At 54.8% G+C, this 18,066-nt stretch overlaps 1 protein-coding gene across 5 annotated transcripts in view; it reads right to left on the bottom strand.

Moving 5' to 3' along the window:
• The window catches only part of garnl3 (GTPase activating Rap/RanGAP domain like 3), a 78,406-nt gene that overhangs the window by 59,462 nt on the left and 878 nt on the right, over nt 1-18,066 (bottom strand). Inside the window, exon 1 of one of the 5 annotated variants that reach the window (XM_039762533.1) lies at nt 8,397-8,723. The exons of the other annotated variants lie outside the window; for them this stretch is intronic. Within the exon in view, the coding sequence (XP_039618467.1) occupies nt 8,397-8,446 (50 nt within the window). The 5' untranslated portion in view covers nt 8,447-8,723. Of the gene's footprint in view, nt 1-8,396; nt 8,724-18,066 lie in introns of those variants that run through there. 5 annotated transcript variants of the gene reach the window in all.

Genomic DNA, 18,066 nt, shown 5'->3' with positions numbered 1-18,066 from the left:
GGCATCAGTTGGGCAGAGGGCAGCACAAGGAGGAACAAAGATTTGTTTTGACAGGACAACTTTCTCTACGGAATAAAGCCACCTGCCCTGCCCTGCCCTGTCTTTAATCCTCTACATCTGATCTTAGGGCAATTCAGAGTCACCCATGCCAATGATGTGCCCACCTTTACAAGGAGGAAGGAAGTCAAAATGTCTTCCTGAATCCCATGTGGACACGAAGAGAACATTCAAGCTAGAAGCTGGAATTTGAACCTTGGACTTGAAGAAGGGGCCACCAAATGTATAACGCTGGGTCAAGGGTGCAAGAGATGATCCCAGCACCCTTGGTGCCAAAGCAGAAAGCAGCCCTGGGCGAGGAGTTGGACCATCGTAGGACCCACCTGTGCACATGGGGGGCTGCCAGACATGGACATCTTGTGGGGGAAAAGAAAAACCAACATGTGCCCAGGCAGAACACTCAAACCACACACAGAGAATTGGATTTGAACCTTGGACAGTGCAGCTGTGCCACCGCGCTGGCACGAATAAACATGATGAAGAACACGAGACGAACTGTGACGGGACCTCCATACATGTGACAACGCAAAATAGGCCATTCAACCCAAGAGCCATCTGGTGGACAATGGCGTCAAGGTAAGCCTGAGAGTTCCCCTTGGCACTGCTCTCCCCTCAGACTATGTGGTCACCTACGGCATGTGTCACCATGTGTCTCCATGTGTCTCCGTGTGTCTCCATGTGTCGCTGGTCCTCTGTGTGAAGAAACACCTAACGTCTGTGCAAAACAAAAACTGCAGGCGACTCCTCCATGTGTGCTCTTGGGTCCAATTGAAACTAAACGCTGGGGTCCACCCTACTGATTCCCTCAGTCCCGTCACCTCTTCATCCTCATTTCTTCATCCTCGTCCTCCTCCGTCACTCTCAGCCCACTTGCTTCTCTCTGGACCTTCTCTGGTGCTGCCAAACTGCACGCGGGAATCCAGGTGAGAGGGGCACCAAAGAGCTATGGTGTAACCTCCCGTGACCCGATCTTCACACAGCAGGGCGCTATATAACCCAACGTCCAGCTGGCCCTCTTAATGGCTGCTGTCCTCCGCCTGGATGTGGACACTGACCATCCACTCCGACTCCAAGGACCCTCTGCCAGCGTAAACTCAGATCTCACCGGTCCACATCGCTGCCCACTCTGAGTTCTGCCCAGACCCATCCTTGATTCTGCATCACCTACCATGCCACCTCAGACTAGGCACCATTCTTAAGGTCACCTCATCTGGTAAAGCCCCTCTGCCATCTCTCGACACTGACTCTTTTGTATTCTGGAGATCAACTCCCTTCACCTGAACTCTCCTCATAGGGGGCGCTATATCACCGGTTAGTCTCCTTAATTCTTTCTGCCCAACTGTTTAGATGTGGGGAGTGACAAGACCACTGTGACTGCCAGGTCAAGTAATCCTGTAGGTCCAGGGAGTCCATCTGCTGACCCCAACCCCCGGATTCTTTCAGCCTGACTAACCCAATGGTCCCCAACTCAGTGGCATCAGCCACAGACTAGCAGTGCCCACCAGGCCCAGTGCCCACTGGTCCATTACTTTGCCATTCTTTATGTCAGACAAATCACGTGAAACTAAATGGAATGAACAGAAGAAATCTGCCAGAATGCCAGCCGGCCACTCAGATGTCCCCTGAAGGACCGGCAGAACATTCAAAGTTAACAACCCAGAAACTGAATGGTGCCAGTTTCACCCACACAATCTACCCGTGGTGCCCACTTTCAGTTTAGTGCTGCTTCTTGTCACACACACGTGTTTAGTGAGTGCATGTAATTCTACGCCGGACCAGAGGGTGGCGAAGTGCACTAATTCTCCCTCTTGATCTTTTACAGACCATTCTAGGGAAATCCCCCCCAGCTCTGGGACAGCCAGCGACGTCACTTCCGGTTCCGGTCCTGATGACATCACTTCCCCTACTGGCCTTTAAAGCCGCCATCTTGTTGATATGAAATCAGTTCTGTTTTGGACTCAGTCGTCTCTTCTATTTATTCAGGTGGCTGCCCCAAACCTTCTCAATGTCTTTTGGTTGTTCTTGTGACATTCTAAATGGGGGCACCAGAACCAAAATGGTTCCACCTGTACAGAGTGCCAAGGGGGTCAGCCATTCCTGCTGCAGTAAATGAGGGGGCACTTGTGCCACGGGTCAACAGTACACAAATCCTTAGCAACAGAACAAATTACTTCAATGAGGACAGTGCTGCCCTGTCTTGACTGACTGGCACCTGGACACCCAGGAGGGGGTGGCAGCTGACTCGGGGCACAAGACAGAGACATGGGAGGAGATGTCCTTCAGGTGGATTGTGCGCAACCCAAGAGGGGTGGTCAGGTGGGTCCCTGACACCTTTAGTTGCTGCCAACAGCTTTGGACCCCGTGTGGAGGTGGGCAGCATGGTGGGTATTATTGAGGAGTCCCAAGGTAGGCGCTGACGTGATCTCCCTGTGTTCTTGTGGCACCACTCTGCTGTCCCCTGAAGTGTAGGACAGGTCAGCATGTGCCTGATGATGGACGGGTGCCCATCCTCCTGCCATTCACCTGCCCCTGCCACTGAGCCCACCTTAGCATATGTGGGGTTATAAAAGCTTGAATAGATGGTGCCACTGGACCTGTCCCACATTGTGTGACCCTGAGGAGGTGACTCTACCTGCCTGGCGACCTTGCATAATTATTTAACAATCATAAAGTGGGCTAAACTTGGGGAGCTGGGGTTGACTGAGGACTGATGGACCCCTCGTGAGAACGAGTAGAAGGAAAAGGCGCTATATACTGTAGGGACAGTGATAGTGCAAAAGAGAGCCCCCCTGACAGCCAGCATGACACCACCTGAACAGGAATGAGAGCCTGCCCAGTGACTTGAACCCTGGACATTAGAGGGCAGCAGTGCGTGTGTCATTGACTGTGGCACCTGGGCACAGCTGTGTGGCAAACAAGGGGCTTAGCAGGCAACTCGGACTTGAGAGGAGAGGAGGATGACCTTCAGTGGTAACTGTGGCGCGGCCCAGAGGGTGTGGCATGAGGCGACGATGAAAGCTGGCACCATGTTGGGGTACACGGCCCCCCGCAAGTCAAGAAGTGAGACAACAGGTATGCGGCACCAAGACTTGGACCTGCGACAAATTTAAAAAGAGGTGGCATCCAGTGCCGGGGCTCATCAAAGCTGCCCTGTCTGAATGGCACTGGGTGAGGCCGGTCTCCTCGCATTAAATGCAAATGACACATTAGAGGAATATTCTAATTAAATTATTGTCACCGCGGCCTTTCTGCTATTGATTACTTTCCAACTTAAGCAGGATAGCTGCGTCCAAAAAAAAAAAAAAAGACTGGTGACTAATTGGCAAATAAGCGTCGCAGATGGCATGCTGGGGACGCTACAGAGCAAGCTTAATTAAATAGGGCCTGGAAATGACTCGGTGTCTGCAGCAAGACACGAGCCGGGAAATGAAGGGACGGTGACGTCATCTGGCCACACGCCAGCCGCCAGTACCGCTGTCATTGCTGAGACCCACCGTCCACCAAAAAAGCAGCACCCAGTGGTGCCACCGCAATGAAGTCCGCCTTGTAGAAGGGCAACAGCCAGTGGGGGAAACCTCACCGACACCTGAGGGGCAAATGGGGCTTCCACGCTGCTCCCCATTGGGATGCTTAAGACCACCCACTCTGCTTCTTTAGGACCACCTCTTTCAATTATTCACCTATTACAGACCCCCTCACATCTACACTGCCCACATACTGGGGGTCTCCACACTCCCACCATTAACATTCAGGTGCCACTCCCTGGCCAGGACAATGCGGTCACTTTCTTCTGCACTGACTGAACTTCTGGAAGACCTGAAGCCGTGTCACCCCAGGGTGGCTTCTGCCAACGCCAGGGAGTCAGCCGACAGCTCAAAGCAGCGTAAATGTCACCACAGGCTGGTCCAGTGCATTGTCACCAGCCTGCTGTTTTGGACAGCACTGAAGGGCACCATGGAGCCTGTCACATTTAGATGGATGCCACCTCCAAGGAGCAGCTGTGGACCCCACCTTTGAGGACGGCCTTCAAGTTGTGCCCTTGTCCTGGACCCCTCACCATCAGGACACCTGACATGGGCACCTCGTCCCTGTGGAGTTCATTAGTGGTGAAGCCAACAGCTGAATGGCCCCCAAAGCTCGCCTGCCTCTGATCACAGGTCTCACCCTTGATGCCCACCACCTTCAGGAAGTCATTCTGCTGTTGTCCTCCTCACACGTCTCACAGCAGCCTTCCAGATCGAGGACAGCTGACGTGTGAGGTGTTGGTCAGCTATTCAATCATGTGACCAAATGGCTACTCCACTGCCAGCCCGTGGGCACCTTGGAGGGCACTCGTCCACCTCACGTTTAAGCACAGACTCGTGCTGCTGCGGGCACTGACAGATGCTCCACTACATTGCCTCCCTTTATATAGCGCCTTTCACATTGTCAGACAGCACTTGATGAAGATTTGCTGTTCAATTGAACTCCCACCACAAAACATCCTGAGGTGGGACTCACTCACATGTCAAAGGAGGGAAACCCCCCAACAGTAAAAGTGGCACCGGGATTTGGGCTTCCTCTGCCAGCAGGTGCAGCGTAGAAAGCACCAGCTTCAGGTGGCTCGATGTTTACGGTGGGCTGACACAGACACCTTACTCTGGGGGGCTCCCTCCTGTCACAAAGCTGACAACGTCTCACAATCAACAGACCTCTGAGTTATATAGCGCCTTGCCATGGAGATACCCCCCCAAGACACACCACCGCTGCCTACTACTGGACCTCAGCTTACAGCTAGATGGCATGCTGGTCACAGAGTGGGTCACTGGTGGCAGTGACCTGAAGTCCACCATCTTGGCCACTAAGCCACACTGCCCGCCATGCCTTGACCAGTTTACAACGCAGTTAAACAGTAAAAGGCGCTATATATGGTCACTACATAAGACACCCTATGTAAAGCTGAATGCCAGTGTCAGTAGAAAGGCGCTATATAGATTACCGTGCCAATCAATGGCCCCCTCTAAAATCCAGTGACAAAAATAAAAGGCAAAGCCACCTACTCAGTTCAAGGACGATATGACCCACTCAGTCACAGCAGTGGTGCCCGCCTGGCACCACAAGGATGGACACTCTGGTCACAATCTCACAAACACTCACTCCTGAGCCTTAAACATTCCCTCTGCATACCACTTGGCACCGAGTACAAAGGGTCTTTACTTTATATAGCGCCTTTGAGAGTGAGCACATCTGCAGTCCACTGGAGGAGCCCCCTGCAGACCGCGTGGCACCAGGTCACTGATGGAGTCCCCAGCACTGGCTCTTTTTGACCCTTCAGTGACTGCAATGCAAAGCCCACTCATGATGATGTTGACTTTCAAAGGCGCTATATACTGTACATTTAAAGGCCGACACACATCGCTAACTGCCAGTGTGTCCCTGAGCGGGTCATTTCATCATTTGGCAGTTAAAGTGTGGGCATATGCCAGTCACTGTAGCACACCTGCAGATCTTCACGCTCAATCTGAAAGGCACTATATGGAAGCACAAAGGGGCCCGGCCATTCCTGCCTGTTTGTCGTGGATGGTGTGCATGCAGAAAGGCGCTATATAACAACACAGCTCACAAGTGTCACATACGTCACTGAATGCAAATGAGCAGCGAGTGCAGGACCACCACGGGTGCCCGACTGGCCATTAACAAGTGGCAGAGAGGGCTGAGAACAAAGCGGTCAGGGGTCCACTGCAGGCGCCTTGGCACTGAGACCCTCCAGGCTGTCACTACACAGACCTTCTGGGGGCCTTGGTAAAAGCGAACCGATAAGTGCTTGGGATCAAGTGGGCTTGGAGAGGTTCATGCTTTGGCATCTTGGCAATGACAATGCCAACATCAACCTCTTGACCCTCCTGCCAATGGCGGCACAAGAGAGGACTGCTTACACACACGTGGGCATACGAGCTGCCAGGAGAGCCCAGCCGACATGACGTTGATGGCACCGTGACAGCGGTAAATCGGAGGCAGCGGTGAACGCAGGCGGGAGGACCCGTCCGTACTGACCAGCGGAGCTGCTGCTGGCTTACTGGGTCCTCTGGCCAAAGGTGGGCCCATGAAAGGCACCCACCACATAAAATAGCAAAACAGTGCTTTGACACGGAGTCCTCGCCTGGCCATCCCCAAACTGTGCCCTTGGTGATGCCCTGCAACTCGGGCGTGAGATTTCGAGGCTGTAGTTGGGCACTTTGTAGTCCCAGAGTGCCCACTGGTGAAGACTTTGGAAACTTGGCATTACAGTTAACCCTTCGCTCACCGCCTTGACGCAAACACCGCCCTCTGACCGAACGTAAAGCCCACGGGGTGAGGGCGAACCCCACCCCTCCAGAGCCCACCGGTCTTTGCCTCAGAGCTCTTGAGGTTTGTCAGAAAGTTCAAAAGCAGATAAAGAAAAAACAATTCGGAGTAACGGAGACGTCAACAAGGAAAAGAACAAAGCAGCGCAGGTGGGCAAACCTCCAGACCCCCATGACGCTCCCCAGGGCTTCTACTCGCACCCGTGCGGTTGGTGCACTTATGTTGTGTCGCTGTGCCCCTCTCCCGAGGTGCCCTCCGGTTTGCATGTCGCCCCTCGGTCCATGCCTGCCTTTCCCGAGTGTCCACCTGCTGCTGTCCCTTCAGCTTGCCTGAGCCTGGTGGCCGTTTGGCCTCCCCGTTTGATTGCCGGTTTTGTCTCCTCATCTGCTGGTGAGTAAATGCTGATGCCCCGCACAAACCATCGCGCTCCACTCACCGGGGCCCTCCTGCCGTGCGCTTTCTGGCCTCGCCCTTGCCTCGGGGCCCGGCGCTGTGTTATTTATTAATGACGCCAAATAAACGGAAGATAGGGCAGCCCTTGGTGTCCATGACAGGGAAGGAAACAACTAGAAACACAGCGCAAGAAATGTCTGCCCACCCGGAGGGCACTTGAGGTCACCTGTCCTGGTCTCAAAGCCTGGCTACTCAGCCCCACGCGATTGAGACTCCGCCTCTTGTTGAATGAGACTCCGCCCCTTTTAAGCCGCCGTTCTCCGGTTTCAGTGATATAGCGCCTTGTGGTGGGCAGCTCCTTCCTTAGACCCTCATTCTGCCAGTTCACATTTCAGATGTTAAAGCCTATTGAAGTTCTGATTGGCATTTCCTACCTCAGCGGCCGACAATATCAAAGGGCTAAAATCCAAAACAACTGGAATTAAGCAAAAAAAAAAAAAAAAAAGGTGAAAAGCCCGACAAACAGCGGGGTACCCAACACCCGGAGGGGGGGGGAGAGGGTGCGGGGGTCGCTATGTCGACCGACTGGACAATTGAGAAAGTCGCGCCAGGTCCCCGAACGCTGTAAACGACTTACCGCAGGTGGGACAAGAAGGCAGCCGGGAACCAGCTGGGCACTCCTGCTCTGAGCTTCACCCAGGCGCCCGAGGCTCAAATAGACCTCAACAGTCCATTGCCTACCCTTGGTGTCGGCAACAGGTGCCAGGCAGCGTGCCACCCTGACTGAAGCGCTGCGGTCTTTGGCACACACACACACCGGCAGGTTTTGAAAGTCAGGCGCACACTGAGCAAATATCCCAATACAAACAGCAAGCTGGCAGTGCCAGGCTGGTTGGCAGCATGCGGCGAGTGCTGCCCAACCACGAGGCGCTTTAGGGACATCGCAGCTCGGGGCCTCCTAACAACAAAAGGCAATCGATGCGTTAATCGCGCTAAATGGAAATCGATACAAACGGCGGCCCCGCTGAAAGGCAATCCCCCCGCCTCAGGTTTCATGCACGCCGAGCTGAAGTTCACACGCGACCAGTCCGGTGCCATCCCGTGCCCCGTTAAATGAGCCGACCGAGGGCGCGCGCCGCACTGCCTGCGCCTTTAAACGCGGGCGCTGCGTTCTGCAAAGCCGTCCCGCTCGTGGACCCGCTCCTCTCTCGGAGCCCTCGTGCCAGCGCGACCCCCGCCCCTCTGTCACACACACACACACCTTGCGCCGTCACCACACACACACACACACACACACACACACACGAACGGAATGCCTGATCAAAGTCACTGAGGCGCAAATGGGAAATTTGAACCTGACAAGACGCAATAAGCCGAAAAGCGGCAGAGGAGCGGGGAGAAGAGGAGGAGAAGGAGGAGGAGGAGGATGGGGAAGAGGGTGGGGTGGACCGGGGGGCTGCACGCACCAAAACGGCCAAGCGAGACCATTTCGCACGATGCCAGCCAGCCAGCCAGCCCTTCTCCACCGCGAAAGCCACACACGAAAACAGAACGCATGCAAATGAGGCGGTCCGCGCTTTGCATGGCACACCGGCGAGAAGGTAAAGAGAGGCTCGGGTTACCGTTGAGTGAAACTCAGGAGTTTGGTGGGCGCTGGATCCGCACTGCACATGTCCCCATACACGACAAGAAAACCCCAAAACGCCACTCGAGTCGTTCAGTGGACGAGCCCGCACACCGCGGCTCGGCGAAGACTTAAAGTGCAGCTCGCGTCCCGAGCGGAGGCGCTCTCTCTCTCCCTCCCTCTCTCTCTTTCTCCCTCGCGCTCTCCTAAATCTGCGGTGCCTGCGCGGTGCCCACAGGTGCCGCAACACGAACGGCTCTCCAGCGCGGAGCGGGCATCGCACCCGGCGTCAAAGGGTCGACTTTTTGTTTCATTCTAACCACATTCTCACTTTGTACGGTGCAGCAGAGAGCCCTCCTCCTTCTCCTCCCCCTCCTCCTCCTCCTCCTCCTCCCAATACAGCATTATCAATGCCGCCGCTGCCTCGTGAGCGCGCCCGGACGCGCGCCAGCAAACGCAGCTCCGCAGGCTCTGCCGCCGCGCGGCACGCTGGGAGTTGTAGTTTAAGCACTGCGCGCACGCGCGTCTCGTCCACCTTGGTTCAGGTCACTGACGGTGAGCTCCTTAATGGCCGGGGTCCGTGTCTGTCGCCTGTTCTTTGCTGCCTCCTCTCCCCCTCCTAGTGCCGGGGCTTTGCCCACTTCATTCCTGTCTGTGCCCATCCTCGGTGTCTGCGCCATGCCCAAGCTCATCACTGTCTTGTGTTTACTCCTGTCCTCTTAGCCTGGGGTCCCATCGGGACTGGGGGTGGGGAGGGGGGTCTTGAAGGAACCTCAACTTGGCCCAGTCAGGTTTGACTACACATCTCTCTGCCACCGCTGGGCCCATCTCAGGACCCATTACAAACACTGACCGCCTGATGGGACCGCGAGGATCTGCTCCATTGCTGGTGCTGCCCCCCCTTTGCCTGTTCCTCCCCTTGGACCCTCACACGGTGGTACTTCTCACCTCAGGCATCCTTAGTTCAGTCAGGCTCACTAGATTAAAAATACTGCCTTTCACAATTACAGTCCACAAAAAAAAGTGCAAGTGGCCACTTGGGTTTCGAGTGACCGTATGGTCAGTCAGGTGTGTGCAAGCTTTTCACTTCATTGTGTGGGTGACGCTGTTTGTCCCCTGGAGGACTTTGTGAAAGGCACTATATGAGCTAAAGGCAACCTTGACAATGTGTTGTCTCCAGAAGGGGCAGAACAACAAGTGGCACTTTAGATTGATGCCAACAAAGTCCAGTCGAGGTACCCGTCTTGTTCATGGGGACAACACCCTGCTGGGGGTTTCTGACTGTCACCATTGGGCAAGATGGACACCGGTGCCATCAAGGAGTCTGTCCAGTGTTATGCCACTCATAACCTGACTGGCACTCTTCACCCTTGGCACACAGCTGGCTGCTGCTCACTGGCACTGCTGTCCTAATTAGCCCCTCCCCTTAGACCAAGTAGCCAATAGCAGGCAGTGTTTGAGCCCCCCCTAAAGGTCACTCAAGACCCTCCACCTATGAAGAAAAGGAATCATATGGACAGACAGATCCTGATGAGGGTGGAAGCCCACTCTGTGGCACTGACTGCATTGGTAATGACCACCATAACAGATCACAAAGACAAAGTCGAGTAGCGAAGAAGCCACTTGGGTGTCGACATCTGCCTGCCTCTATCTGTGCTGCAAAGTGCCACACCTGCCAGTGCCCAGTGCCTGCCATCCTGTCCCCAATCCCCAGTCCTCGTCCTAAAATCTTGCTCAGGAAGGCACCAGGAGGGGGTGGCTGTGACGTGGCAGCCAGCAGGCGACTTGACCCTGCGGTCACTATTTATTAAACGTGTCCCCGAGGGAAGGCTGGCAGTGCATACAAATTGAGGGAGCCTGGCGTGCCAGGAGAGCCGATGGGCAAATTAATCTGTTTACAGAATGTCCCAGGAGACGGGCGCCCTTGAGCGGCAGCCTGCCAATCAGCTCCTGAGGGCGGTGGCCTGAGGTGGGGGCAGGACTGTGGTGCCCACTCGATTGTGAGTGCCAAGAAGCAGCACGGCCAACCTCAGCACCATGTAGCATCTTTTGTGGTGTGTAACATGAGGAAGGGGAGGGTCTGGTGACAGTTTAGTGAGCACTGATGCCCAAATCACAACGAGACACAGCTGTGCAAGGCGCTATATAATCCGAGTCAACAAGGCAGACAAACAGCTGAGGCAGAAGAGGAAACCAACGACGATGGGGGGCTTCAGCCATCACACAAGTGAGGCCCCCTACAGGCTCCATCATGCAGTACATGGAGTGTGTGAACAACTCTAGTCGCCCCCATCAATTTGAATTCCGAGGTTCATGAGCTCCAGGCGATGAAGGAACTGCTGCCTGCCAGCTGGACGGGGTGCCCATCGAGGTGGAGAGCTAAATGCTCTGTGGGCAGTCAATTGCAGAGTCCTGGTCATTTGCTGACCGGGGACTGGAGGGGCCACTTCAGACCCTTTGGACACCAAGTGGGCACTGTGCCAAAGAAATACTAGTGCACACCTGGGCACAAAGTGGGTGCCAGCACCCTAGACACACTGAAATGACACAGCCATATTGTGAGGGGTCCACAGAGTGACAAAACGTGTCGGGTCAACACTTCACGGCCACCACCTCACATGATTTTGTCCCACTGAATGTCCAGTGAAGTACAGAAATGGGCTTCACTCAACCTGAGCCTTGGCACACTGTCAGTGCCACAGCACTCTGGTAAGGGGCACTATTGCACTGCTTAGATTCGTCCATTGCAGAGGAGCTGGAGCATGTGTCCTCAGTACTGGTTTTAAAGGCAGGAAGCCATCCTGGACGGGATGCCAGACCACCACAGAGCCCACCAACATGCACACCAGCCCACCCTTGGCTAGTTAGGCTGTCCCAGTTAACCTAACACAATCACCCTGCCATGTTGGGTGCCTGTCTGAAAATGTCTGCCCGGACACAGGAGAACACGCACACTTCACACGGACCCCGAGCAGGCTGAGATTTGGGTCTCGTGACACTAAGTACCACTCCACCCCGTTACTCAAAGTGGGCATCCTGGCTGGCATGTCACCTGACACTAACTCGCTGTCACTCTTGATGTGGATGTGCTGTAAGGCACTCCACCAAGCACTGCCCGCTTTGCCCCCTGTCCATGTGCCTGACCTTTCTTTCGCTGCCCACAGTTCACAGAGGAATTTACTGGCCATCTGACAGGTGGTCACACTATATAGCGCCTTTTATGGCAGCAGTGGATCTCAGTCAGCTTGTGAGCTGCCACATGAGAGGGACCATCAAGTGACCAAAACGGAAGCATGGCACTTCTCGTGAAAGGCGCTATATTAAATACTAATTATTTGCAGGTTATTTAAGCTGACAGCTCTAAATTAAATGTGTGAATGCCCTGCAACAGACTGGCATCTTGGCAAGAGTTGGCTCTAGCCATGTGCCAAATGCTGCTGGCAGAACTGGAAGAAACAGATTTTATAATGGATGGATGGATGACGACACAGAGGAAGACTACATGTTTGAGGAGGGTGGTGACAGAAGGAGGGGTCACTCATTGGCTCACCACAACTGTCATGGCAATTCACTTTACCTTTCACACCTGCTGCAGTCTATGATTGGCGAGCAGATGCCGCCACCCCTAGCCCTTCCTCTTTAGCCATTTATGGGCTTGTCCCACCCATTTTCATCTTTGTTGAGGTGTCATCCCCACCCTGGGGGCGGGGCTTGAGTAACTAAAAGAGGAGGAGCATTCATCATGTGACCCTCACCTCACCTGGCCGGCCTGGAGCTGGTGACATCACTGGTCACTAGCGTCACACAGAGGACATTTTCCTGCCTGCTTAGCCGTGTCACCTGCTCACAGTCTGGTGGTCTTGTGGCAGCTACTGACCCGATCCGATCCCATGTCCCTGTCATGTCAGGACCACTTGGACAGTCAGTGGAGCAGCAACTGGACAAAACGCCACAGAGTGACCCTGGAACTGGATTAACCTTTGGGGACATCACTCCCTCGGTAATTATGTCAATTAGCACCTTACACCTAGTGGCCCAGTGACCATTCAGGTCAGATTGCCATTGAGAGGCTGCATACTGTCAGGCAGCCCCCTGCCTGTGTTTTGTGGGGGTACAACTGTGCCCCCCCCTTCTCGATGCCCAGCACTCGGCCATCTTTGAATAAACTGAGCACAGCTATGACAGCAACAGGCAACTGAACCCAAAACTTGTGTGGATGACACTCCAGTATAAAATGCCCAGGCTGCCATCGTCACTTGGCAGAGCTCCCCCTGTTGGCACATGTTTCTGGAGGTCCCCTGCCGGGCAGGTCACCTCAGTGTTTAGTTTTTTTAGCAGTGCTTCATACTGATGTGGAGACCCCCACTGATGCCCACCACAGCCATCAGCAGCTTCAATGGAGCAGGTGGACTACACAACGTGTGCCCTAAGGACCTGAGGGCAGAGAGGAAGGGGGGGGCAAACAGGACGCCACACCAGTCCCAGCACAGGACTCGCAGTACCATTTGGGTCCACAAGGGGGAGTGAAACCCTGAAAAATAAGCAACAGCTGGCAGATTTGAAAGGCCCTGAGACCCCATGGGCACTCGAGGGGCTCCCAGGTGCCCTCACTCATATGTCACCTAGATACAGTACATTTGTCCTAGAGGTGGCCTACAATGGGGGGACACATGTAGAGCAAGCAGAAACAAAGGTACAAAGGTGCCAGTGGTCTACCTGGCATACCTCACCCCAAGCTTTTCTTTTTTCTCTGACAATCAGAATGGTGAAACACGTGACCACTGTGGACACTTTGGGGGGAACATCCTGGGTGGTCAGCTCCAGCATTACTCAACGGGTTAGGGTGGGCAACACACAAGCCTATTTGATAGACAGCTACCCACGTAGCCACACTGCTATGCCAGAGGACCGCACAATGAAGAGATGGCAGGACCAAGGTCAGCTCACATGGGCTCATCCTGCCCTCTGGGCCACCCCTCCTGACACCCTCTTTTTCACCACTTGAGGTCACTTACTGGAAGCCCCCTGGGGTCCCTGCTAGGATTGACTCTAGCATCTACTCTAACTCTCCCTACTGCCACCTACTGGGCCTGGAATGCAGGGCAAGCCTTTACAGTGCCATCCCCAAAAGCCCAGTGCTGCCCCTCTGCCTGCTTTAACAGCCCACCATGAGCCATGAGAGGATGCTGCCCCCTAGTGGCACTTAGGGCCACCCAGGCTTTGGGAACCATTTACTGGAGAGATGACTGGGCCAGTGTGTAACGTGGCATCAGGCAGGACTGGCCACTCATAGTGCCAGGGGGTCTGTCCACGTGTACAGTCTGGCAGTGTTAAGCAGCGCCCCCCCGGTGTCCACTGTACACACCTTGCTAGTGTCGTCCTGAGGTGCAGACACCCTGAAGACTGTGGCCACCATGAAGTGGTCAGTTGAGCAAGCAGGTCATGTGACTTAATGAGGGACCCGGGTTCAATCCTAGCAGTGAATGTGACCAGTGATGGACTGGCGTCCCAGCCGGGGCTATTTGGTGACTGCACTACGGGGTCTGCCTGTGCCGCTCATTTGCCATTTGCCCATTTCCTACAATGTGGCATCAAGACCAAAGCCCCTGTTTATGCAGGAGTGGTCAGCTGAGGAGTGATGCCACCCATGGTCCAGCAGCCAGCTGAGCTCCTTGATCGTCATAACCCAGGAGCCCACCAGTGTGGTGTCACTTTTGTCACTTGGCACAGCTCACGAGTCTTCTATATATTTGTCTTTTATGGTCTTCACATTTCTTCGTCTTCCTCGGCTAATTCCAGGCGCTCTTCAATGACATCAGTGGCGGTGGTGGCTCTTTAAAGGCCAGCGTGGTGGAGATTTAGGGGACAATGGCGAGGGGGCGAAAATGAGCCGTTTCATGAGAACACTGGACCCCCGACTCGCGCCGACCACCACAAAGCCCGCTACGCTGCCCTCCATCACTGCCCACAGAATCGGGGGCGTGGCGCACTGCAGAGGGGCGGTGCTCGAGCTTGGGGGTGTGGTCGAGTGAGCGCTGCGAGGCAGGGCAGCGTAAAGACTTTCTCTGAATAATGAGGTCCTGGGGAGGGGCTTGGGGCGCCAGCAGGGAGGTGGGTGGGGGGCCGGCGCACTTCGGGGGTCCGTCTTTGTCCAGGTACTCGTTCGCTCGTTTGTAAAGCTCACGGCTGCTCTGCCGTGCCGCTGTGCAGGTGACGGTAACAAAATGCCAGAGGAAGGGGCACGAGGCGCTTTGTTTGAGCGGTCCGGCTTGACCCCCACTACCCCGTGACTCACCGGCTTTAATTCACGCACGCGCACACGAAGGCCGGCGCCACGAGGGCTTTTGTCGCCTTTGCTTATTGTGGCCGTCAATGATTAAGTAAGCGTTTGCTGCCCTCTTGTGGCCACTTGTTGGTTACTACAGACTGATAAGAACTGCCAAGCGATGAGGTCGCGGTGCCCAGCGGTGGAGTGCCCTGTGCCTGATGTGCCCAGTGATTCTAAGCAGCGAAAGTGGCTTCAGACAGTCGATGGATGACGTGTCAAGGCTGGCATGGTTTCAAATATTTCCAGGAGCCCACGTGGCATCACGTACTTCAGAGGTGATTGGCACACTCCCTACAGCAGACTGGGTGGGGAACCTCCTGCTTTGTGCCCGGTGCTGTCAGGATTGGCTTTGACTCCTCATGACCCTGAACTGGATGTGTGGGTTACAAGATGGACGGAGGGGTGGACAGCAGTTTAGTGGTTGGCTTCAGTACCCTCCTTCGAAGTTCTTAGCTCATCACAGGCCAGAGACTCATGTGGAGCCAACATACGGTGCCAACTTCTAGGCAGAAATGCCGGTGTCTATTAGTTCTGAGCAAGTGCCGACAATGAGGTGCCTTACCAGCAGGAGGCATCAGCCTGAAAGAAGCTCCAAGAATAAAAAAGGAAACACAAAGCAATCACAGATGGCGGGTGAGCTGTGGCACCTCCTCCGCCGTCTGCCACGCTCAGTGTCAAAAGACAGGCACTGCCAAGTTTGTACAGAAGCCTTTGGGGGGCAGTGGGCAACCTGCTAAAGACCAGCAGCTGTGAGACAAAGTGTGTCACGTGGGTGTGCTCTGTGAAAGGCGCTATATGAAATAATGAGTGACTGTGCCCAGTTTGTAAGCAGGAGAGTAACACGCCTGGCAATAGCAAAGCAGAATGAAATTGGCATTAAAGGGGCTCAGGGCCCAGAGCCTAAGTGACAGCCGTGAGCACCAGGGTGCTGCACAGAACAACCATTCTGTGACCTGGGCACAGTGACAGTCTTCTGAGGGTGGCAATATGCAGTGTGCCACACCGATGGCCTGGCATCTCATCCAGGGTTGGTCCCTGCATTTGGCATGTCACTGTCAGTGTCGGAGACTGCATGAAGCTGAAAGTTAAAAATGGCAGAACAGACAGACAGACAGACAGACAGGCCATTTTGGGAGGTGTCCCACCACCTTCACTGGGCACTGCTGCCACTGTTGTGTCTGCCCACTGGCAGCATGACCCTTGAGATGTAAGAGGCAGCTTTTTGTCTGTCTGTCTGTCCATCCATCTGTTCATCCACCCATCTTAGCTGAACATGCTGTGGTTCACCCTGAGCTGGGTGTCACGTGGTGCCCGTCAGTCAAGAGCACCACTTACCAATGAGGGCCTGCCGTTTTGGAGGTGGGCACAAGTTAGTGGGTCATTTAACACGTGGTGTGCCCCCCCCCCAGTCCAGTCTGATGAACTGCAGCTTCTTAATCGCTCAGCATGGCATTGTGAGGCTTGAGGGTGCTTGTTCAGCCCCATGCCAAGTACCTAATTGGGTATTTGTAAACTCTGTGTGCCCTCAGTAAGACTGGTGCTGAATGGTGATTGGCACATGACTCTGGCCACGCCTGAATATCTGTGAGGCATTGCTTTGTGCCCTGCCCTCTACATAAGACTGGGTGCAGGTGGCACACCAAGATGCCATATGACATGCCACCATGCGTGCTGGATGGATAGCAGTGCCATGTGAAATAAGGCTGTGTGCTCACTTTGGTGCCAGCCACACTGACGATGAAGATTCAGTGGTTCACAACTCTAAATTAACCCGGGTACCAGTGCCATGTGACACAGTGATAAAAGTGTTGGGCACCAGTGCCATGTGACACAGTGTCCTGTCCCCCCCTGCAGTAACAGAAACAAACGAGTGGGCTGCGGTAAACTCTGCGTTTCAATTTCAATTAATGTGCCCGAGGTGGCCGGATATTTATTACCCATGGCAGGCGGCATCAGCGCCACTTCACTAAATTACTCGGCTCTGAGGTGACTGACAGGGTTGGCTAAATGGCATTACACTGGGGGGGAGGGGGGGGGTAAAGGATGAGACCCATTTAAAAAAGGAACACAGCTGGCGTAAACGGGCACAGCATGAATATCCAAGCTTGGCACACCAGCATACTCCATGAGCTGCTGGGCAAAAGGCACTATATAAGATGATGACTGTCACACACCAAATGTGCCACCTCTACTTAGAGCAAAGCTTTTTACTATGAAAGGCGCTATAAAGAACACATGCTGCAGCTGGGTGCTGACTGGTCAAGTGTGGACACACATCAGGTGGACTGGCATCCAGTCCAGGGCCAGTGACATCATGCTCGCCGGGAAAGGCGCTATATAAAGGCTGAACTCTGACACCTTCAAAGTCACGAGCCACGCCACCCCCTACTGCTCAGCTTGTGCCCCACGCTCCGCCAAGTGCCATCCACAAGGAGCGCTCAGCTCAGCTTCTCAGTGCCATCTAAGAGGCCACATGCGGCCCAGCCACGAGGTGTCGCTGCATCCCCAGACACATTCTGACCGATCACTGCGGGGGGCTCCTCAACTTCCAAAGAAGCCAATCAGAATCCGCGCTCTCAAGTCGGGACGAAACTGCCGAGCCGGCCCCCGAGATGCGTGGAGCCATGTCGCCACCTAGTGGCCGAGCCGCAGAAGACACGCGTGTGCGCGCAGCCGTCAGCTCACCAGGAGCAGCGGACTGACCAGCAGGAGCCCCAAAACGGCAGCAGTCCTCGAGCCCCCAATCCTCCGCCACCCCCCACCCGTCGCCAACAGGAAAGGCGCTTGATGACCGCCCCTGACGGCATTGTGTCTTTCTTGCGATGGTCATCGCTGACTTAGGCGCTATATAAACGACAGTTTGTCACCGGGAGGCGCCGTTCAAATAGATGCGGCGGTGACCCGCGGGTGGACAGACGGACAGGGCCGGACAGAAAGGTGCAGGTGAGACGGGCAGGCTGGGGGAGGGGGTGGAGTTCCGGTCATCGCGGGGGAGGGTCCGTAAACCGGAGTTGGTATCCTCATTTAATGGGGGAGTGTCGTTTAGATAGTATTAAAATAGTGGGGAGTGGTCTTTGAGGTCAATGAAAGGAGGGGCCTGCTGAGCGGGGTTTGTGTGTGGGGGGGATGGGGTCGGTGTTGTGTTTGGTCCCGTTACTGGGAGACGAGTTGAGGATACAGGAGTGAGTGATGAGGGGCTGTGAGGAGGTGGTCTTACCACGCATTGAACCCAGCATTGGTCCCCTGGGATCCTCCGTGCTCTTCGGACACACATTGGATGGCCTCCTCCCTGCCGCTGCCCCAACGCCTTGACTGGCCCTGGCACTGCCCTCCTTAGGTT

This window comes from Polypterus senegalus, chromosome 9, assembly GCF_016835505.1.
Source record: "Polypterus senegalus isolate Bchr_013 chromosome 9, ASM1683550v1, whole genome shotgun sequence".
In the NCBI taxonomy this organism is placed as follows: domain Eukaryota; kingdom Metazoa; phylum Chordata; class Cladistia; order Polypteriformes; family Polypteridae; genus Polypterus; species Polypterus senegalus.
This window is presented reverse-complemented; position numbering and strand designations above follow the sequence as displayed.